The 22,963-nt window shown below is 30.9% G+C and overlaps 10 protein-coding genes across 10 annotated transcripts; all 10 read left to right on the plus strand.

Moving 5' to 3' along the window:
• Nucleotides 1-139: 139 nt before the first annotated feature.
• BX663DRAFT_421164 (uncharacterized protein) lies at nucleotides 140-490 on the plus strand (the record flags this gene model as incomplete). The annotated part of the gene is given in 2 exon segments (XM_051522405.1): nucleotides 140-360; nucleotides 379-490. Coding segments are annotated over 2 exon segments (333 nt in total), but the record flags the coding sequence as incomplete, so codon positions are not given.
• Nucleotides 491-577: 87 nt separating this feature from the next.
• Nucleotides 578-886, plus strand: BX663DRAFT_419240 (uncharacterized protein; the record flags this gene model as incomplete). The annotated part of the gene is made up of 1 exon (XM_051522385.1): nucleotides 578-886. A coding segment is annotated over one exon (309 nt), but the record flags the coding sequence as incomplete, so codon positions are not given.
• Nucleotides 887-2,157: 1,271 nt separating this feature from the next.
• On the plus strand, nucleotides 2,158-3,774 carry BX663DRAFT_528960 (uncharacterized protein; the record flags this gene model as incomplete). The annotated part of the gene is made up of 7 exons (XM_051530206.1): nucleotides 2,158-2,277; nucleotides 2,344-2,374; nucleotides 2,431-2,628; nucleotides 2,969-2,970; nucleotides 3,318-3,470; nucleotides 3,514-3,595; nucleotides 3,713-3,774. 7 exons carry the CDS (start codon nucleotides 2,158-2,160, stop codon nucleotides 3,772-3,774), a joined length of 648 nt encoding a protein of 215 aa, XP_051387159.1.
• Nucleotides 3,775-5,845: 2,071 nt separating this feature from the next.
• Nucleotides 5,846-6,711, plus strand: BX663DRAFT_427048 (uncharacterized protein; the record flags this gene model as incomplete). Its single annotated transcript, XM_051522592.1, is given in 4 exon segments — nucleotides 5,846-5,998; nucleotides 6,065-6,155; nucleotides 6,169-6,170; nucleotides 6,229-6,711. 4 exon segments carry the CDS (start codon nucleotides 5,846-5,848, stop codon nucleotides 6,709-6,711), a joined length of 729 nt encoding a protein of 242 aa, XP_051387160.1.
• Nucleotides 6,712-6,771: 60 nt separating this feature from the next.
• Nucleotides 6,772-8,624, plus strand: BX663DRAFT_534441 (aspartic peptidase domain-containing protein). Its single transcript, XM_051530572.1, has 2 exons — nucleotides 6,772-7,146; nucleotides 7,223-8,624. The coding sequence occupies exons 1-2, from the start codon at nucleotides 6,866-6,868 to the stop codon at nucleotides 8,397-8,399; spliced, it is 1,458 nt and encodes a 485-aa protein (XP_051387161.1). The 5' UTR covers nucleotides 6,772-6,865; the 3' UTR covers nucleotides 8,400-8,624.
• Nucleotides 8,625-8,807: 183 nt separating this feature from the next.
• BX663DRAFT_465665 (aspartic peptidase domain-containing protein) lies at nucleotides 8,808-10,805 on the plus strand. The gene is made up of 2 exons (XM_051524039.1): nucleotides 8,808-9,176; nucleotides 9,251-10,805. The coding sequence occupies exons 1-2, from the start codon at nucleotides 8,899-8,901 to the stop codon at nucleotides 10,584-10,586; spliced, it is 1,614 nt and encodes a 537-aa protein (XP_051387162.1). The 5' UTR covers nucleotides 8,808-8,898; the 3' UTR covers nucleotides 10,587-10,805.
• A 458-nt stretch (nucleotides 10,806-11,263) lies between these two features.
• BX663DRAFT_539906 (aspartic peptidase domain-containing protein) lies at nucleotides 11,264-12,835 on the plus strand. Its single transcript, XM_051530734.1, has 2 exons — nucleotides 11,264-11,546; nucleotides 11,603-12,835. Exons 1-2 carry the CDS (start codon nucleotides 11,350-11,352, stop codon nucleotides 12,729-12,731), a joined length of 1,326 nt encoding a protein of 441 aa, XP_051387163.1. The 5' UTR covers nucleotides 11,264-11,349; the 3' UTR covers nucleotides 12,732-12,835.
• Nucleotides 12,836-13,051: 216 nt separating this feature from the next.
• BX663DRAFT_539907 (aspartic peptidase domain-containing protein) lies at nucleotides 13,052-14,737 on the plus strand (the record flags this gene model as incomplete). Its single annotated transcript, XM_051530735.1, has 3 exons — nucleotides 13,052-13,299; nucleotides 13,383-14,373; nucleotides 14,708-14,737. The coding sequence occupies 3 exons, from the start codon at nucleotides 13,052-13,054 to the stop codon at nucleotides 14,735-14,737; spliced, it is 1,269 nt and encodes a 422-aa protein (XP_051387164.1).
• A 446-nt stretch (nucleotides 14,738-15,183) lies between these two features.
• BX663DRAFT_426516 (aspartic peptidase domain-containing protein) lies at nucleotides 15,184-16,544 on the plus strand (the record flags this gene model as incomplete). The annotated part of the gene is made up of 2 exons (XM_051522552.1): nucleotides 15,184-15,434; nucleotides 15,512-16,544. The coding sequence occupies 2 exons, from the start codon at nucleotides 15,184-15,186 to the stop codon at nucleotides 16,542-16,544; spliced, it is 1,284 nt and encodes a 427-aa protein (XP_051387165.1).
• An 812-nt stretch (nucleotides 16,545-17,356) lies between these two features.
• Nucleotides 17,357-22,837, plus strand: BX663DRAFT_539909 (uncharacterized protein). The gene is made up of 4 exons (XM_051530736.1): nucleotides 17,357-17,739; nucleotides 17,801-19,082; nucleotides 19,151-22,332; nucleotides 22,425-22,837. Exons 1-4 carry the CDS (start codon nucleotides 17,446-17,448, stop codon nucleotides 22,758-22,760), a joined length of 5,094 nt encoding a protein of 1,697 aa, XP_051387166.1. The 5' UTR covers nucleotides 17,357-17,445; the 3' UTR covers nucleotides 22,761-22,837.
• Nucleotides 22,838-22,963: the final 126 nt, after the last annotated feature.

Raw genomic sequence — 22,963 nt, forward strand, 5'->3', positions numbered from 1 at the left:
GCGGTTTTTTTTTAAAGAAAAAAAAAGGGTGGGAAATAAATGTTTTCAGAAGACCAAAGGGCGGCTTTCATTTTTTCAAAATTCGTTTTTTTTTTTCGTTTTTTTTTTAAAAAGCTCGTTATTTTTAATAAGATATAAGATGACTACTCGTTTTTTTTATGAAGAAGGTCAAGGAAGAATGGTCGATGAGCAAGGAAATGATGCAATGGACTGGGTTGAAGAAGCTACCCGTTTCCATATAAAAACTTTGACTCGTATAAGAGAGTATTGTGAAAAGCAAGATGAACAGCTATTCTCTAAAGAGAACCTAGAAAATCTCAACACTGATATGGAGGATATTATAGTCACGGTTAAGAAGCAGTTAAAGAGTTAGTATAGATACTCTAATGAGCAAAAGCTTCTATTTGTATATTATAGTAGAATCCAGTTATTCAACGCAGCTAAATCCGGGTGCTTATCAGACAGCATAAACGAGCGAACAGCACAAAAATGGGCTGAAAAACTCAGGGAGGACAAAGATTGGAACATTTTTGAGAAGCAAACCAATCTAGTTAATAGAGAAAAACTACAATTGGATGATAGGCATAAGGTTTACCTTGTAGAGTTTTACGACAACTGGCCACAAGCACGAGTAGTTGATACAATGGATTCGCTCACTCAGAAATTCTCTGACCTTACTGTGAAAAAGAGCACTGCCCACAATTTTCTGAAAGCTGAGTGCAACCTTTTTTTTTTAAAAAAACTGACAACTCAACCAGCTGCTAGAAATAGTCCAAACAAAATTCAAGCTCGCAAGGATTGGGTTATCAAGTGGAGTGCAACAGATATGAACTATCTGGAAAATTGTATTTTTGTTAATGAATCCGGCTTTAACATCAACATGAAGCCACCTAGTGGATGGTCATTAAAAGGAAAGTCAGCTGTTACAGATACTCCTACCAGTAGATCTGTTTCCCACACCGTTTTAGGTGCTATCAGTGCAAAGTTTGTTGTCTCTATGAAACTTTGCAATCCTCAAGAAGAATCCTCAAAACGAATCAAAATTGACTTTAGTAATCGTAAAAGAATGGCACCATCTCAAAAAAAAAAGGAAGCCAGTCTCGAAAGGCACTGTTACTGGTCATTACATGAAGTTTCTTGAGAAAACCATGAATGAGATGGATCATTTTCCTGAGCTAAAAGGTCATTATATCGTAATGGATAAAGCACCCATTCATACAGCGGGCCAAATTGATGAGATGATAGTTGCAAGAGGGTGCAAGAGTATCTACTTTCCTCCTTACTCTCCTGAGCTTAATCCAATAGAGAATTTTTGGTCTATTATTAAAAATAAGGTTAAACGAAGTTCGTTTAGAGCTACTGAAGATTTAGCTACTCGGATTGCAGAAGATTGTAATTGTGTTTCTCCTAATCACCTACAAGCATTTGCTCAGCACTCTGTTGAGTATTTTGAGATTTGCTTATGTGGCGAACCATTATAAAGAAGGTTTGTTTCATATAATAATATTTTTTTCTTTACGCTTTAGAAATAAAAAAAGGATTGAACTTTGAGAAAATGAAAACCGCCCTTTGGCGTTGGAACGACTGTGTAACTCTGAATAGTGCCAATTTGACGACAATACCAATCATTTTCCAGCTGGCGCCATTTATTTTTCAGAAATCGCAAAATTTACCAGCTGCACTATACTTTTTGGAAGACGATTCAGTCTCATGACAAAATAGTTTCCCTAAAATATCCCAGATTTGTTTTTTTTTCTTTGTCAGTGTCATTCTTGTTTATCAAAGCCAGAAATTCTTGACATTAACATATTATTATAATCAAAATGTCTTATCCACAGAAATTCAAAGGCAAAAAGGTGGAGATTAAAGAAACAGTCAAGAATCAGAAGTTCTTCGCCAATCATACTATTGATAATTGGACCTTTGTGGAGTTTTTGATCTACAAAGAACAAAATACCCTGAAACGCGTGAAAGCGATATTACAGGAATATAAGAATAGTATCAATTCACTTATCAGTAAGCACAAAAAGCAAATTGATCCGGTTTTGCTAGGATATTTGATAGAGCTAAAAAATAAATTGGTAATAACTCAAACAGGCAAGAAGAAACGCGTATACTAACATGTTACTATAGTTTACCAATGAAGAGCTAAAAGATATGATTGAAGAACTAATGAAGGGAAACAAGGAAAACATTTCGATTGTTGATTCCACGATATCAAACTCGAAGATAATTGTTGGAAACGATAGTGGGTCCATAAACATTACCCAAATAAAGGTATTCTTGTTTCTGTTATGCTTTTATTGTAAATGCTCAATATTTCTTACACACACTCAAAAATAGGGAAAGAGGAAGCAAGGTCAAAATCAAGAGAGTAAGTCATATTTGTCTATAAAATAATAATGGGCTTACAATTCAATTTAAATTTAGATGATAGTGATATCGTTACGGTAAAAAGAAAGAAGGACTCCTTTGCATTACTAAAACCAATCACACCCAGCATCTCCTATCGCTTTAATACACCTAGTTTCAACGAACAAATGAAAGCAAAAGTGAACTCGATTGCATACATAAAGTTGGATGATAAAGATATCTGTGAAAACGAATCTATTACCAACGAATATGCCAGTAATATGAACGAGTCTTATAGCAACAAGTATATTAACAGTTATCCTATCGCTAAATCCTTTGCCTTGGATGGGCCAACATGGATTTGATAATACAAATTCTGAAGATACTAAAAAAGCAATACTCATGATTCGATTAACATTAATCGATTTTTAGGCCAATTGCTTGAAGTCCTCACCTGCTAACTCTTTGAATGAGCGTACACCATTTGTGGAATATGTTGTCTCCATATTCAAGCATTACAGCGCCGTTTATGGTGATTTAACATTTCAGTGGTAAAGACAAACTTTATTTTGTATATACTATCCAATCTGACTTTAATTGTATAATTTGAATGTAGGTGTGAGAAGGGTCTGGAAACAAACAAATGTGTTGTATACTATAACACAGATGGCAAAGCTAAAAGACGTTTAGCAGATGGTGTTGGTTATTTTGTCATGGATAACACGAAGAATTTATTGTTTGAATCATCGGGGTAATAATACTATAACAGATGATCTATAGATACAATGTGCTTATTTATATGTAAATATAGAGAAGAAAATGACGACCACACACAAGATGTTACTATAAAGCTACTAGAATGTAGCATCAGATCATTAAAGATGGAGATAGAAAATGTTAAGGATGCGTCATTCGAGTCCTATAAGAAGAGAAAGTTTTTCACCTATTTATACTCTGGTGACAAGTTGACAATGCTTAGCACTTCCGTTGTAAGCCAAGAAAAGTGGGGTTATACACTTGTTAGAGAGGCCATTGTTCCCAGAACATGGAATGTGCGTGTTAGATGGCTTAAGGTGATGGATCTCATCTTTTATACCAAGGTAGAGTTTGTGTTGATAGTAAAAAAGAAAAAACGAATTACTAACAATTAATTTGAAAAAGGCGATTCTTGAAGAGCAGAAAGAAGTTGCAGCAATTCTTGAAAGTGAACATAATGGTTGGACACAAGTGGCACAGGGTACAAGTATTAAGTATTTGTCTAAGCTATGTTAACTTTTAAAAGAACTCTCTCACATATATGTTCATATATACTTTATACCACCTATCAAATACTCGATGGAAATAATAGTATTTATTATAGAACAAGTTCTGGATATAAGCATAAGTAACATTATAGTAGATGAATTACATAATAAAGGATAAACTATAAGCCTGAGTATGAAATAAAACTCTGTATATAACATCTTGTAAATAATAGAAAACTTATTGACATCCAATCATCTAGATGTATCAATTATAAGGCATCGTATCATTTCTACATATTTATTTTTATAACCTTGATAAAGGATTCAGGTCGTCTTTGATCCATCCAATGAAATAAAAATATAAAAAAAATCAGGAACATACAATCAGATCATTATAACACGCAATAGATAATCTATAGATCAGTCTCTTGAATCAACACAATGTATATCTAAATACTAACACTGTTTCATGACTCATGTTCTTTGACGATTATTTTTACTTCTTTTATTCAGGATTCATTAGTATAAATACAAGCAGATGTGTAGACACAAAATAACCTTTAGCCTTTAATTCTTCTATTTCATTTTTATTTTATTTTTCTTTCATTGAATAAAAACAGTTTCAAACTATACTTCCTTTTGTTCTCTTTCTCTTTTCATTTTTCTTTATTATAATATGTACCATCACAGTACTAACAATAATTATGATCAATTCTTTATCTAAATATATTCATTTCTGTCATTGGTAGTTACGTGTTAAAATGTTTCCCCATATTTTACCTTTATGCAAAGCTCTCAAAAAACATTTTTGTTAACCCCCTCCCCTTCTTCAAAATAAAAGAAACAAATTATGTTTCTTTTTATCGCTTTTTTTATTAGAATCCAAAAACATCTAGTAATCATGCACCAGATCAAATCCATAGATCCTTCAATTCAACTTCTGTAACATATTTATGAACCAATTATTTTTATTCTTATTAAAAGCAGAGTATCATAGCGAGCTATCACAGCTTGGAAGTACAAAAGAACTTGTGCTTGTTGTAAAGAGTGAAGAAAACATCCGTCCCATGCCATTGTAGATTGCAAAGGAAGGCTTGCAAGAGTTTTAAAAAATCAAAGTGTGTATACAAACAACGGTCACTTGAGTCCACTATAAATATATTGCTAAAGTAGAGTATTCTACATTCTGAGTCATCTTAATTGTTTGATTTACTATGTCGGTTCAAACACGACCAGTGTACGGTAAAATGCTATTATTTATTTTCCTGGTAAATAGTTAATATGCTAGTTCCTTTTTTTTTTAACTTATCTTTAGACAGCTGTTTGTTGACTTGCAAAATCAAAGCTGCTTATACTCGATCGCTACTACGATGAAGCAACAAGAAAGCATATAAATGCAATCTTACCACAAGCACCCTAGAATTTGTCAAAGCCAAGGAAAGCTATCAAGCTCACGAGTTTATAAGCAAGAGGTGGCGTAACATTATACCTTATACAAAAATCCTTTAGTATAATCTCACCCAGTTCATCTTGTTATCGAAATAACCTCTGAATAATGATCAGTGATGTTTTATGTGAAAGAAAAAAATATGGCTAATGTTCCGCGCACCAAGGTTTCTATGAGCCATTTTTCCCTGCAAGAAGAATAAAGTACGAATTTTCCACTTTCACTATAAACCTTTTTTCACAACAGGGAACATTTTTTTCCTCCATTTGGCGTTGGAACAACTGTACGTCATTAAGACAATATTTGCTAAATGGCAATGACAAGTTATAATATATAAGAAAATTGGGGAGGAGTCTTTTTTTTTCATTTTAAAGAAATCAGGGCCGTTAATTTATTCATTGGTAAAATGGGGGGGGAAGAAAGAAATGATCTTAGTGGCTACCAAATCTGTGAAATAAAAAATCGTTTTAATTGTTTTAGTGGTAAGTGGGGGGGGAAGAGAAAAGCGCATGCACCTTTTATACCATACTGTGAAAGTTTATAGGGTCGTAACTTTTTTTTTATAAAATAATGTTGCATCATTCCATTATGCGTCAAAATTCTTTTCAATAATACGTCACTATTTTTCTAAAAAATATGATATTTCAAACTTTTACAGTAGTAGGACATAATTTTAATAAAAAGTGAATATGTATATTTTTTTTTGTACATAACATATTCATTCGTTTACACTTATAAAAATTATTTTACTTATCTAATTATAATAGAGACATTAATAGTAATAAAAGAAAAAAAGCTATCAATGACAGCAAAATCAATAAAAAAGACTAGACTTTTCCCTTCTTGGATATTAAAGCTAATTGGCATTACATCATTAGCATCGGCTGTAATTGGCTTTGCTATTTATTGGCTTAAAAAATATCCACCACGTCGTAAAATTAAGCAAGATGATCATGTAAAATAAAAACATATACATGTAAATATTTGTAACATGTTTCCCTGAATTAATCTATTATTATAGCCAATGAGTCAAACTAATAACTTTCTCAACAATTTAAAATCTACAGTTAGAAAGAGTAAAAAACGAATGACTATTTCTTTAAAAAATGCAAGTAAACGACGAAGGGGTCTTTTTTTTTTTAATTGTTATTATTTATCATACATATAAATTAATCTCTATTTTAGACTGTACTTTGGAATCCTTCGACTGATGTAGATACACCTATTTATGGATTTAGAGAAAACATTATTCATTTACTTGTACAACTTTCTTATTTATACGACATTTACATCATTGTGCATGTTAATTCAGAAGAAGAAAAGACAAGTATTCAAAGTTTATTAACAAATGGGTTATTGAGTATAGCGGATCATCATATTGATTCACGTAAAATCATTTATTGTTCAGAGGAAGAGGGCAAAATTCATATCGTTCGTCATCTTGAGCCGTTTATTCATATTGAAGGAGGCTGGGAAGTGGATGATGGTGAAGATATTGTAAAGAAATTGAAACCCTTTGTTCATAAAATCATTTGGATTTTAACAAAAAGAAGAAGAGATTCTTTTAAACCTGAAAATATTAGACAAGAAGATCGTCATATGTTGGGTCAAAATATTGAAATTTCTGAATCTTTAATTGATACTTCAGTTGCTCAAGAAGTTAAATAGTTTGTTCTACTTACTATATTCAGCATGTTATGTAAACATTTGAAATCTGAATACTACAATATATAAATGTGTATATTGTTCCCTTTGTTTTCTTTTATTATTATTATTATTATTCATATATTTATTTACTTAATATATAATCTTCTTTACCATCATGCTATTAAATAACAAGTTATATATCCTGATAATAGCTAATTTGTTCACTATAATAGCAGCTAAAACAAAAAAAGATACTATTAGCAGTAGTAATTCGCTGATAAAATTGCCTATTTATTATATAAATAATGAAGAACATTTAAATATGAATAAGAATAAAAGAGATGAAAAAACGATAGCGTCTGTTCCATTATTTAATGTAAATTCTAGAGAATATCTTATAGAAATCGGTATAGGTACTCCTCCACAAAAATTTAACCTTACATTAGACACTGGAAGGTATAGTATAATGTGAAAAATATATATATTTCTATACATATTGTAATATATTTTATTTCTAAATAAATATATAAAGTTCAGATATTTGGATTACTTCGTCAAAATGTAAAAAACCAAACTATTGTCCTGATATGAAATTTATTGAATCTGATTCTTCAACCTTGAATGAAACAAATAGCTTGTTTGAAATTCAATATGGAAGTGGATCGGCAAAAGGGAAAATAGCTTATGATACAATAGTTGTTAATGAAAATCAGCTTATTTTACCTGCACAAAGAATAGGTCTGGCTACCATCACTCAGGGCTTTTCTTCCCCTAATCGAATAACAAGTGGGGTTTTAGGCCTTGGCTTTTCAGGTCTCTCGAACGATCCAAATGAAAATACATTTATGATGAACTTGGTAAAAAAGAAAATTATAAATGAACCTGTATTTTCAATTTACCTCAATCGACAAAGTGAATACGGATATAAGGGTGAAATTATTCTTGGTGGATATGAAACAGACAAATTAATGGGTTTATTACAATTTTTACCCGTTGTTCCTTATGAAGCCAGCAATGGAAAACCTCTTGTTGGTCGGTATTATAACACCCAGAAAGGAATTTATAAATATTGGACCGTTCCTGGCCAAGCTTTGACTGTCTATGATCAAAATTCTCTCATTTATGAAACCAAATTTGAAGACGTCCAGGCTGCTATTCTAGATTCTGGTACGACATTATCTTATTTCCCAAAGGATATTGTGTTGGAAGTCTTAAAGACAATTACTGTAACAGATTATGAACCCTTAACATTAAATGGAGGAGAAATACAAGCTTATCAGATTAAAAATTGTAACCAACACATGACAAATAAAAAAAGTTTGAGTTTTGACTTTCAATTTTCGTCTTCAGCGTCAATGTTTAGTACAACAACAGCAATAGTAGTTATTCGAGTACCTCTAAATGAGCTCGTGTTGCCTCAAGATACAAACGATATTAATACAGCAGAAACGTGTTTATTTGGTCTAGCACCTCTTTCTAGCGGCTTTTCAACTTCAATTGGATCTTCAGGTAGTTGGATTCTCGGACAAACAGTACTTAGAAGTGCTTATATTATACACGATATGAAAGAATTACAAATAGGTATAGGCTCCATGTTTAATAATGATACTCTCAGTAGTAACACTATCTCTTCCTCCTTGATGAGAACAAAAAATGGCCTTCATAATAGTATGATTATATTCTCTTTGTTTCTTTTTTTTCTTTCATAATATTTTTTTTAAGCAGTAATTAAGTTTGTTTATTCTTAGTTGTGTAACACTTATGACAATGCTAATATGTAATTTAAATAAATGTCTCGAATTAATATACAAATTTGTTAGATGACAATAAATGCGTTATTCAATTTTATGCGTAACTAATAATATAAAAGATATCCAAAAGAAGAAGAAGTTAGTAGAAAATAAAAATAAATTATGTCTTGGCAAAGCTTACTAGTATTCTTTTCTTTTCCTTTTTTTTTTTAATATTTATGTGTCTATATTTCAACTCAGAATTAATTCCTTTCTTATCCAATAGCTTGTATTCTATTTTGTCATTAACAAAAAAAGAAAATGAAGAATACGAAATAAAGTCGCTTAATAAAAGAAGGTGTTCTTTCTTTCTCTCTCTCTCTTTATCTTTTTCTTTATTTTTTTCTTTATTTTTTTCCTTTTTTTTCTTTTCTTTTTTTTTTGTTTGTTTGTCTTTTAATACGTATTTGAACATATTATGAAAATTAATTCCATTTCAATTTATATAGCTAGTACTTTAGCTCTATTAAGTACTGCTAATGCCTCCTATATTACTAACAAAAAAGTGATTAAAGCACCAATTACTCGTATTAATAGACCTGACCCCATCATTTCTTCTATTCAAAAGAGAAATAATCTCGAGAAAAGAGATCCATTTACTGCTTCTTTATATAATGATGCTGGTTCACAATATCTGATAGAAGTGAATATCGGCACTCCTGCGCAAAGTTTTTATGTTACATTGGATACTGGAAGGTAGACAACGTTTTATATTCTAAATTTGAAACCAAAAAAAAAAAAAAAAAAAAATTAAATTAAATGTTTTATAGCGCTGATTTATGGGTTCCTGGAAGATTATGTTCGTCAACAGAATGTCCAAACGGCTTTTTTGATGCATCTCAATCAAGTACGTTCAAATCTTTGAATCGAACTTTCTCACTTACTTATGGTATTGGAAGTGTCAATGGAACATATGTCACTGATACAGTGTCTATTGCTGGTGCAACTGTAAACAAGCAACAATTTGGATTAGCTAGTAGCACACAACAAATCTTAACTAATCCAAATACAATTACTTCATCTTTAGCGAATACAAATACTAGCTCAACTTCATTTCAGAACATTAAATCATTTGCGTCTTCTGTAAGCGAAACCCCTGTAGCAAATGGTATCCTCGGAATGGGCTATCCAAAATTAACAGCTGCATCTAGTAAAGGTCAAGGTGCATATAATCCATTTGTCTTTAATTTAGTGTCTCAAAAAATCATAAGCGATCCTGTCTTTTCTATCTATCTTAATCGTGTTAAGGAAGAAGGTTGGGCAGGTGAAATCATTTTCGGTGGTGTTGACCCTTCAAAATACAAGGGTAATCTTACTTATCTTCCTGTTATGTCTTTGGCATCCGTTACTTCGAAAAAGAGAGACGGTCGTAGTAATAACTATTATTGGATGGTAGGCGCTCAAGGTATATCTGTCACTAGTACTACAAATACCACCAGTATAGATACCAACAACACTACATCATCATCATCATCAACAACAACAACAGCTAATAATAATAGCAGTTCTCCTTCCAATATTCTTGATATCGAATTTTCTTCTGTAGGTGCATTCATCTTGGATACCGGTACTACTCTTACTTATTTCCCATCTACTATAGCTCAACAAATTGTTGAAGCTATAGCTGGACCAGATGGCTACACCTTGGAAGCTGGCTCTAGTGCTTATCTTGTAGATTGTAATACAGCAAAATCACAAACACAACTTGAATTAAAAATGACACCTACTACTTCTCGAGTAACAAATCCAGTTACGCTCTCTATTCCTGCTTCACAGTTAGTTATTCCATTGAATGGTGCAACAGCTGATGATGCTAGTTATTGTTTATTTGGTATTGCTCCTTCTTCCAGTACCAGTACCTCTAGTGACAGTAATAATAATCTCCATTTGGTTGGTGACTCTATCTTGCGTAGTGCCTATTTAGTATTTGATATAGGAAATAATCAAATAGGTTTAGCCGCTGCTGTTGGTGTAGAAGGTTCTGTAAAAGGCATTTCATCAACATCATTTGAACAATCAACAAGCGGCGGTATTGGCAAATTAGATCAACACCCTACTATATTTGCTCTTATAAGCTGCTTATTCATCATTGCTCTAGCTTTCTAAAAAAGAAAAAAAAAAGGGAATATACATATAGATATACCACTTACACAGTTTACCATTCATTTAAAACTGTATATACAAATTAAGCTATTCTTCATTTCGTGTATAATAAAACCTTAGGTCTAATATTAGAAAATATAAGCTCTTCTGCTGTGTTTGTATTTCAGTGTTAGATGATTATTGAGATAACATTTGAATAATGGTTTCAGTTTCTTTTTTTTTTCCTGTTTTTTTCAAAAAAAAAAAAAAAAGCTCAAAATAGAATTTGATTTCATGATGAAAGAAGAGACCAAAGTAACCTATGCAGCTCCTCTTCTTCTTCTTCTTTCTTTTTCTTTTTTCCTTTTTTTGCTATAAATCAAAATCATAATGCAAGTATAAATTTAAAAAGTTAAAATACATGTTGATATATACCAACATGAAAATAAAACTTCTGAGACATAATGGTGAATATTTTTTTTTTTTCATAAAAGAAAAGCCAGCTTGTATAATAAGTAATTAAAAAAGGACAAATTTTATTTTTATTTTTCCCTTTATGTTACTGTTATTGTTCTAGCTCTTCTTAATTGTAGTAATTCGTTAAAGAATTTATTGTAATGAATTTATTCTCTGGTCATCAAGAATAAAAAAAGTTTATTTTCTCTTTTATTATAAAGGTTTTTTTTTCAAATCGGAGTTATCACCACTCTTTTTAAAATAGACATTTACATATTTTTAGATTTTTTTTTTCTTTTATATTTTCTTTCATGTTATCTTTTCATGCATAATGAAAAATTATTTCGTATTTGGATTTATAAATCTCCTTGCTGTTTCAGTGTTGGGCTCTAATAATCCAGACTCTTTTTCTATAAACAACTCTGTTATTAATATACCACTTTATAATGATTTGGGTCAAGTTTATCTTGCAAATATTAGTGTTGGAACACCATCTCAAACTTTTAGTGTCATTGTAGATACGCGAAGGTAAAAAAAAAAAAAAAAAAAAAAAAGAGTATTCTTTTTTATTGATTTTTATATAGTTCAAATATTTGGATACCCTCAGTTAAATGTGAACAAAAAATATGCCCAGACACAACTTTTAATCCATCAAATTCTTCTACATTTGAACTTATTGACTCGGCTTTTAATGCTGAATATGGAGATGCCACTATTAATGGTACTCTTGCACAGGATACAGTTATATTGGGTGGAGCTCAAATTGATAATCAAACGTTTGTTCTTGTTAATAAAGCAAGTAAATTACTCATAGCCGATGATTACAAACAACGTTTAAAATATCATACCAATGCATCAGTAGATGGTGTCCTGGGTTTAGGTTATAGTTCTTCGGTTGAAAACAACCAACATGTTTATAGTTCTCTTTTGCATTCTATGGTAGATCAGAATTTAATCCCTGAACCAGTCTTTTCGATCTTTACTAATTCAGTTATGGCCAACGGCTGGGCTGGTGAATTAACTTTAGGTGGTGTGAATGAGGAACGATATCAAGGGCAAATCAAATTTGCAGATGTGCCCGCTATTAGTACGAATAGCGATACTAACACATCCTCTCAAGTTGGTTTATGGTTAGTTCAAAGCAAGTCGATTTCTGTACTAGATGCAGCAACAGTTTATAATGCTAAAACTAAGCAATATGGCGTTGAAATGATACCCAAATTAATTTTACCCTTTCAATTAGATAATACAAAATATGTATTGTTTGATACTGGGACTTCATTATCTTATGTTGGAAAACTTTATGCTAAAATGCTAATCATGGGCTTACAAGAATCGACAAATGTAGATTTGGACGTGGAGAGTGGTTGTTATCTTATTGATTGTGCTTTTGCCAATTCTACTAAACAAATTGAATTTGAATTTGCACAGTTTAGTAATGGTACAGCAGGAAGTGTACGTGTCTCGATTCCTGTTAAATATCTTATACAACCTCAGCATGTAGGTAAAGCGATGACTGGAGAAGATGATACATGTATCTTTAGTATTTGCTCATGGATACCGGGAAAAGATAATGAAAATGAGGATGGTAACGAGACAACTGTTTTTGTATTTGGTGATTCAGTTATTCGCTCAATGTATCTTGTCTTTGATTCTGTTCGAAATAGGATTGGATTTGCAAGTCCTATTGATACAACTATAAAAGTTATATAAAAAAAATATTTATATATTTATATAAATACTATTTATAGAAAAAACATATATATAAAAAAAGCATCATTATTACTGCTTAATTTGTTTGAGATAGATCATTTAATGCCAAGAGTTAAAAATATCAATGAAATGAAAACTAAACAAAAAAACAATAATAATAATTTCGGGATGGCCATCGTCATTTGTCTTTTTATTATTATTATTATTTATATTATTTATCGTTATTATATTCGTGCTTTTCATAGATATTCTTTAATTGTATTATTTTATTTGTATAAACTTTATATTATTTAAGCTTATTTTGTATATAATTTCTTATCATGTATATGCTGTATATATTTCTATGGATATCTATACTTTCTGATATCATTTTTACAAAACCTATTAAATCAAGGAAAGTTGTATTACCGTTTCAAAAAAAAATTGTTAATTTCAGTAACTTGACGCTTGCAGAAAAATCCTATTGTGGATCAACCAATATTTATAATGATAATCAAGTCCAATATCTTTCAAATATACAAATTGGCACACCACCACAAAATTTTGTGGTAATTGTAGATACAGGAAGGTAAAACTTTTTTTTTTTATAGGAACGTTTATCTTCTTTAAAAAAGTGTTTAAAACTTAATATTTATATCCTCTTTTTTATAGTTCATTATTATGGATACCATCTACTTCGTGTCCAGAATCAAAATGCCCTTTAAAAAAATTTGATTTATCTCTATCTTCGACCTTCTCTAGTTATAATAGTGAGTTTGAGATTATTTATGATACAGGCTATACTAAAGGAATATTAGCAAAAGATGATGTAACTTTAGCTGGAATTACTATTTCAGGTCAACAAATTGGGCTAGCTACTGCAACCGAAGATACGATTGCGATAAATGCTAATTTGAATGATATTGCTGCAGACGGTATTCTTGGACTTGGTTTCCCTGATAAAGACTCATTTAATACACGATATCAAATTTCCTCGGTTCCTTTTCATATGGCTTCACGCAATATGCTTATTGAACCTATTTTTTCTATTTGTACAAACTCTATATATGAAAACGGCTGGTCAGGTGAAATTATGATAGGTGGTATGAATTCATCTCTCTTTGTAGGCAACATAACTTATTTACCTGTTGTTCCTGATCTTATTTCTGGAAATTATGTACTGTGGCAAGTCAATACAGAATCTGTTAAATTAAAATCAAACAACGACAATCAAATCCTGTTCTCATCCAATTTTTCATTGCCTGTCACAGCTGCATTTGACACAGGCACGACATTCACCTATTTAGAAGATCAATATGTCAAATCGATGTTAGTAGCGTTTACAGGCGAATATAATCCTATCTTGGACCCACAATCAGGTTGCTATCTTGTTGATTGTAGTTATGCTTTTAATACAGGACGAAGCAATAATATATCTGTTGAATTTGCCTTTTGGACGATGATGTCTAATAGTCAGCAGAAACAATTTGCGTTATTTTCGATTCCCATCTCTGAACTTGTAGAACCCTTAGATAATACAGATATACGATATGCAAAGAAATGTGCATTTTCTATTTGTCCTACTTCTTCTACTAATAGCATACTATTGGGTGATTCCGTTATCCGTGCGTTATACCTTGTATTTGATATGTCTAGATATTATGTAGGTATTGCCCCTTCATTACAAACAGCAAGTAAAGTTGAAATATCAAATTAATTTATTATGAATAGTATTGTAAATAAGTCTGTCTTTCTTTCTTTTTCTCTCTCTCTCTCTCTCTCTTTTTTTTCTTTTTTTTTTTTTTTTTACCATAATAAGTATGTGTTGATCATTTGTAGAAAAAAGGGGGAAAAAAGTATTATGTGTATGATTTTCTTTATTTCTCTTTCTTTCATTATAGTATGATTCTTAAACATAGAGAATATTTTATAATAACTCGTTTTTTATTTTTATTTTATATAAGCAAACTTTCTTGTTCTTTAATAACTTTATATAGAAACGTTTTAAGCAAAGCAGTCTTCTATAAAATAGTCATTGACGTATTACTTTGACAAGTTGAAGAGCCGCTACTAATCTACTCAAAATGTGATACAAATAAAGTATTTATTACTGTCAACATTATTCATTAATAAATCTGTTAGTCGAGAGTGTGTGTATGTATACACATATATGTATATATTTATAGATATGTCTATACATGTACACATATAAAAGAAAAGCAAATATGTAAGTTTTCCTAGCAAAAATAAAAAAAAACATTAGATGTATAATAATAAAGCTTATTAATTATGAAAAGCAATATCTGGAGCACTATTGTATTTTAGTCGTTTATTAAGAAAAGACCAATCAAATATTAAGACTGGTGGTTCATAGTAAACTATTTTTCCTTTTTTTTATTTTTTCTTTCTTTTTTCTTTCTCTGCCTTTTTTGCATTTTCTTTTTCTTTTCTTTTTCTTTAAAAAAAAATCATAATGCTTTATTTATTATTGTTCATATCACTGATTGCCAATGAAAATATAATATTTGGAAAACCAATTCTGAAGGAAAATGATATATTCAGCTTGTCTCTTATAAAAAGATACTCTTACTCTTCATCTATAAGGAAACGATCATCAATAAGCAATGTGTATCCACTTTACGATCAAGAGCAAATTGAATATTTAACAAAGATAAATATCGGAACACCACCACAAGAATTTCTTGTTTCAATCGATACTGGAAGGTAAATAATAATACTATTTTTTTTTTATTATATAGTTGACTGTATACTAATTTATGAATGTATACGTTGTTGTATAGTGCAGATACATGGATACCGTCTATATCATGTCCAGATAAGGAATGTCCATATAAAAAATTTAAAACAAACAACTCTAGAACATTGGAATGGATGAATTCCTCCTTTGTTATTCAATATGGAGCTGGCTCCATCACAGGCAATTATGCCAAGGATACGATTCGTTTAGTGAATAATAATAAGTTGGAAGATCAACAACAGATCAAGTCACAGATCTTTGGTCTAGCTGATTCTGCAAAAGACAACATTATCTCTCTTGCTACTCAATCGAATGGCATCTTGGGTCTTTCTTTTCCTGCTTTAGCTGCTAATAGTGATACAAAGGATGCCTATGATCCCATTTTGTTTGCCCTTGCTCGTCAAAAATTAATTTCGGAGCCAGTATTTTCGATTTCGCTTGATCAAGAGCAAATGATGATAGGTGGCAAAGATAAAAGCCTGTACAAGGGCGATATACATTATATGCCTGTTGTTAAAAATATAAATCCGAAAACAAATGAACTTGACTATACCTTTTGGTCGATTGGTTTGAAGAATATCGTCCTTAACAATCATACGGATGACTTATTTATTAATAAGAGTCAAAATGATGATACTTTAGTTATTTTGGATACAGGGACTACTTTAAGTTACTTGAATAAAGAATTGACAGATAAAATTGTTCGATGGGTAACTCAAAGGGAAAAACTTTCGATCAATCCTGATACATATCTATACACTGTCGATTGTAAACTTAGAGAAAATAAGGATAAACGGAAGCTGGTCTTTCTGTTTTCATCAATAAATCAAGCGATTGTAAGATTTGAAGTAGATATTCAAGATTTAATTTCACCACCTAAAAATGACAATGATAGTCAAGATTGTATCTTTGGTATAACTTACAATTATGATGAACAGAATACGTTTGTGTTTGGTGATTCTATCTTAAGGTCCACTTATCTTATTTTTGACATGGATCAAAAGCAAGTTGGTTTAGCTACGAACTCTAAGAGTCGTTCTTTTAGCAATGTGAATACCCCCCTTTTTATTAGTTAATTAAATAAAATGCAAAAAAAAAAGTGCTCGTTGTAACTCTATTTGCATGTGATAAAAATAATAGAAATAGTTATTTCTTTAATTAATTTTGAAAGAAAGAAAGAAAAAAAGAAAGAAAGCCTACTAAAACAGTTATTGTTTTCAATTAAGAAAAAGAATTAGGTAATGAGTCTCGATAATATTAAATATTGTAACAAGCTGTTTCATCAATACTTGTTTCTCTGATAAACGTGTTTTATATATTGAACTATACAAAGCCATCATCAGTTACTGCAGGGATATAGTCTATCAATTAGACCCTCGTTTACTACTAAGCCAAATTAAAGGAAGTTTTTGGTTTCATGTGCATAATTCATGAACATTTATTACTATAAATTTTTTTTTTTGAAAAAAAAAAAAAAAAAAAAAAAAATTTAATATTAAAAATTAAAAATATTAAAAAGAAAAAGAAAACGAAAAAGAAAACGAAAAGAAAATCAAAAAAAAAAAAACCAAAAAAAAGAGAATAAAAGAGAATAAAAGAGAAAAAAAAAGGAAGGGAAAAATAATTCACGTATTATATGTACATCAATATCGCTACCATGACAACAGCAGCAGCTTCTATTTCATTATTACTGCTTTATTCTAATTTCTATTTGGTAAATCATCGAAGAAATTCTGCGGACTTTTTTTCTTTATTACTGCTACTGCTGCTGTATAAATGGTTTTAAGTGAATAATAAATTAAAGTAAACCGAAAATGGCAACATGTCTTGCCTTTCCACTGGTCCCCCCCCTTTTTTTTTTTTTTTTTTTAATATTACTAAAATTTCTGTTCTCCTACCTTCACATTTAGGAATTATTATTTATTTATTTATTTATTTTTTTTCAAGAAAAGAAAATAGTAAAATAAAGGACAAAAAATGTCATTAGATGAAGTGCTAGTTTCCGATTGGACAACAGCTATAGAAGCACTTGATTATGACAGTGTTCAAGAGCTATATAATATTGAACCACGATTATTATGGACACCGTTAATGCCATTAATACATCTTGAAAATGACTTTGCTCATTTCATTCACCGTCTAAAGAGATTCAAAATGTTAGGATCATCCATACGTCCCGTTTATGCGCTTCATCATATCTTATTTGATTATGGTTTACCTGATGACGAATGGATCAATGAACGTGTTGTACTTATTGATTTTATATTAAAAGTAAGCAAATAATACACGTATACATGTATACACATATCATTGAACTCATCTCTTATGATAGCATACAAAAAATGATGAATTGAATACTTGTCTTTGGGGAGCAGAACAAAATACTACGATGCATCTTGCCTATCTTTTAGATCAACCTGAATTAATTCAACAGCTTTTAGATAAAGGTGCATTAACAAACATACAGAATAGATTAGGTCATTTACCAACTCAAGAAAAACTACAAGAGGAGGAGGAGGAGGAAGGGGAAAAAGAAAATAAAACAAAAACGATAGTTGACGAAAGCGATCAAGTTAAGCTCATAATTAGTAAAAAGAAGCCAGTGACAAATCAATCCAAAATAAATGTTTCTGATCGATTTAGACGATTGCGTGAACTTGCTGAATCACCTAATAATAAAAAGCCTACTACTGAACGACACAATTCAACTCGACGTTACTTTCGGCCTGGTCACCTTGAAGAAAGAAGACGTCGTGTATTAAGTGAAGAAGAAGAAGAGCTGGAAAAACAACGTTTGAGGCGTTTAAAGGAAGTTGAGATGCTTGCTCAACGTTCAGCTGTTAAGAATAACCCATTACTAAAAAAATTTGAACAACAACAGCATCAACAGCCACAACAACCGCTTGTTATTTCAGCGGCTTCAGCAAACAGAGATAGAAGGAGACATTTGGGAGAAGTAGCTGATCAAATTCGTCGAAGTTCACGTGTTATTAATTCTTTAAAAGATCGTTCTTATGTTTCCGGTAGTGTCTTTCGTCAACAAAACAATACAGAAAATAACCAATTGCGTGTGCCGACATTAGATGAATTACGTGCTGCATCATCGCCTACTAGCCCCACTTTTTCCAAAACGATATATTCTAATATGAGCGATATTGAAAAAGAAGATGAAACAGAGGCATCGAATCATGATCCTATAGAGCAGCAAATAGAATTAGATATAAATACTAAATCAGTAGACTTTTTTTCAACGGAAAAGGAAACACCTGATGAGCCATCCACACTACCTTCTACTGACCCTCTTAGAGGCTTTACAGAGAAGTCTTTAATAAATGAAGACCAAATACGAATAACAGAAAATGAAGTTGAATGTTTATCGGTAAATCAACAATCAACACCTATTAGTTCCAATCAACTAGCATTCATGAAGCCAAATAAGACCAATGACAAAAATAAGATAAATTTGGAAGCTTCTAGTAAAGTACAAGAGATTATAGATGCTCATGAGAATTTAAATATTGAGGAGGAAGTCGAAATATACTCGACAGGAAAAGTGTTTACTGTTTGGAATAAGGATGTTGTTAAAGAAGAAGACAATATTAGTACTGTAGATGGTATGTTTCTAAAAAAAAAAAAGGATGGATGAGTTAAGCAATATAACAACTTTTAATGTTATTTATAGCAGGATCAATAGAGAAACAAAAGCAAGATAAGGCGATAGATGAACCTTGTAGTTTATCTGATAGTACTATTTCGATAGGCGAAAACTTATCAGATCAATCTGTTAAGAGTATATCACATTCTATAAATGAAATTGATAAAAATATGACCGAAAACAGTAATGACGAAACTATTTATATGAGTTTAGAAAATGAGCTATTATACAAAACACAAGACTCTGTTAAAAGTGTTAACAACGATATGGAATTAAGTGATAGACAATACAATAGCCAATTAGACAAAAATAGAAAAGAGAAGCTACAAGAAGAATCTATTCAAACTAATGATTTATTAAATACAAGAACTAACTTTATTGAAACTGATTCATTACCTATATTGATTGAAGAAGAAGAAGGAGAAGAATATGATGATGAAGATGAAGTTAAAGAAGTTAAAGAAGTTAAAGAAGTTAAAGAAGACGATGAAAGAAATAAAAATGTAGAAGAAAAAGCAGAAGAAAAAGCAGAGGAAAAAGCAGAGGAAAAAGCAGAGGAAAAAGTAGAGGAAAAAGTAGAGGAAACAGTAGAAGAAACAGTAGAAGAAAAAGGAGAAGAAAAAGGAGAAGAAAAAGAAAATGAAAAAGGAGAAGAAAAAACAGAGGAAAAAGAAATGCTTGAAGATACAGTGCTGAATAAAGATAATAGTTTATCATTCACTATTTCTGACAAGCTAATAGGTGAAATTAGTGCTTTAGAAAGTCTAATACATAATCAGGAAATAGCTTGCGAATCAGTACATTTAGATGCGCCTGATGATGTAGAAGCCTCATATACAATTAGCAACCATTTTAATATAATAGAAGAACCTCTATCTACCAACTATAATATGAATCATGATCAAAAACAAGCTTTAGATAATAGTGAATTAACTGTAGATACTTATTCATCAAATATCCAAAGGGATAAAGCAATTATAACTCATACTAATACTATTGAACTTCAAGAAGAAAAGAATGATGATGATATAAGAATAGAGGAAGGTGAAAGTGATGAAGATGAGGCCACAACACCTACCTTAGCAAACCCTCATCCCTTTGAAATTAAACAGCTATCAGTAGTACATGAACCTAATAGTACAACAAATATAATCAATAATGAGGATAGGAATACTTATAATGAACAAGATTGGATAATGTCTTATGATAATTTAACAGCACAGGAACTTGAATTACATAATTCTGAAAGTGACGATGATGCTAATGATAATAACAAAAGGTCTTCTTCTAAATACTCATCAGATATGGAGGAAGACCAAATTATTAAGTCTTTGTATCAGCAAGAAATGGATCATAATGAAGAAGCTAAAATATCATTAAAGAAAGAAGTAGTAGAAAATGATTTAAATGCTGAAGAACAACAAGGAATAGAAAATATCTCAAAAGAAATTACATCTTCAAATGATATTAACATAGAAAAAAGAGAAAGTGGTAGTCAACGTCTTCATTGGTCTACTGGTATTCATCAACTTGCAACTACTGAAATAATTAAACATGAATCCTTCATAGTTAATCAGTCGTCAAGTGAAACAGGTAGTGAGAACTGGTTTGATCCTGATGATGACTGGAAAACAGATAGTCAGCGTCAATCACAGTTATTGATGGAAACATCAAGTCATAGATCTTCTTCTACATCTTCTTATACCTTAAGTTCAAGTATTTATTCTTTCAAGAATTCAAATTCAACAGAAAATACAAAACTAGATGATGAAGATAAAGATAATAGCGATGATTATTACAAGCAAACTTATCACGGTAATGAAATCCTACAGGCTGAAAATAATGAGGAAATAGAGTTATATCAAAATGTAACAAATAACTCAAACTATACAGTAAATTCATATAATGATAATCGAAAATCTGAAGAGAAAAAGGATGATGACATAAATCATATCATTGACGAAGAAGAGGGAGAAATTGTTGTCTTTATGGACCAAAACTTATCTATACAACAATCAAAAGAAGATAGAGAAGACCAAGAAATAGTCCAATTACTACCATCAAATTCAGTTAAGCCTGATCCCCAGTCTACTTTAAACGATAATTCCTCCTTACTTTCTGTACAACAGCAACAAAAAGATACCAAAGATGATACCCACTCCCTGATCCATTTCCCTTCTCGATCTATAGTTTCAGTTGCAGAAGCAAACCAAGTACAGGAGGTTATCCCCCATGATCCCAAAAATCCTCGTGTAGAGGATATTAGTCATTATATGAATGCCCTACCCTCTTCTAGTAAAAGAATACAGCATTGCGATGAATCATTAAACATAAATGAAGAAGAACATATGGTGAAACGAGCTGTTTCAAAAAAGATAAATACGACTCCTGTTGAGAGTCCTAAGACAACCATTAGAGAACATAGTATAATTCCTAATGCACATGAAGTTTCTATGGATGATAATCAACTTCCACATACCATATCTTCATCTACCAAATTAGAAATAAACCCTAACATAACAGAAGAAGGATCATATCAACCAAAAATATCTACTTCAATAGAGGCGAATCGGTATGGTAAAATGTATATAGCAGTAAGCGGAGCACATCATGTATTACTTCCTTTACCTAAAGAAATTACATACGTACGATGCGTTATAAGTGATGGCGAATACGAATATATGTCACGCTATGAGATCCTTAGTCATCAAATCCTGATGGACTATGAATGTATTATTGATACACGTCCTGGTATGATTATTACCGTTTCACTTCATGTTCGGCCAGATTATCATGTAAGACCCAAGACAGGTCTTAGTCGATGGTTCACATCCATTCGAAAACAAAAGGAACATCTCTCTGGCTATGTTCACCCAGATGATGGAGCGATTGGCCAAACAAGATTTGCAGTTGATCATATGATCCCTGGATGTTATAGAAAAACTTATGAAGCCAATTTTGATTGTTTTAATTCTTGGTATGCAAGAACAAGTCGAGAAAGAGCACGCAGAGAACAATTTGGAGATGAAGAAGATTTCTTAAAGATTGTAGGTAAATTAAATATTGAAATGCTATATCTACCTGTTTCACATCCGAATGCCCAAGTTCCTCGAAGTTTAAGAGAATGTGATTTAACTTTGAAGATTCGACAATGGCATGATACTTGTTGGCAAAGTGGATATTTATCAACAAGAAAACAAGGAAATCAGGTAAAAAAAAAAAAATAAATAAATAAATAAATAAAGATAGAAAGGCAAATGTGTATACTTATTAAAATATATGTTCTTCTAATTCATGTTAGATATGGAAAAGACATTTTTATAGATTAATTGGTAGTCAACTTATTGGATATACATCTGATAAAAGACAAGTATGGAATCATTATAATATAGCAGACGTGATTAGATTGAGCGCAGCAGCAGATAAAGTCATTGTGACCTTAATAGAAGAAGATACTACTAAAGTATTCGGACATGAGCCTATTCATACAGGAAATCATAAAGGATTTTTTAGATTATCCTTTCCAGATTATTATTTAGATTGTGTAAGTGATAGTTTAGAAGAAAGTGAAGAATGGGTTAAAACCTTAAAGTCAATGATCGGTCGTGTTCCCTTGCGTTTACCCTTTACAGATTAACTAATTGTATTATATAAATATAAATATATTATTTATTTATTTATTAAAAAAAAAACAAAATAAAAAATAAAATAAAAATACTAATAATAATACTAATAATAATAAAAAGACAGCATAGAAGAATGTAAGCGTGTACCTTACAAGTTATGTATGATATAAAAAGGAGAAGAGATACTTTACCTTATACACATGAATAGAATTAG

The sequence above is a fragment of the Cokeromyces recurvatus genome, assembly GCF_025118155.1.
Source record: "Cokeromyces recurvatus strain NRRL 2243 chromosome Unknown BX663scaffold_2, whole genome shotgun sequence".
Classification (NCBI taxonomy): Eukaryota; Fungi; Mucoromycota; class Mucoromycetes; order Mucorales; family Mucoraceae; genus Cokeromyces; species Cokeromyces recurvatus.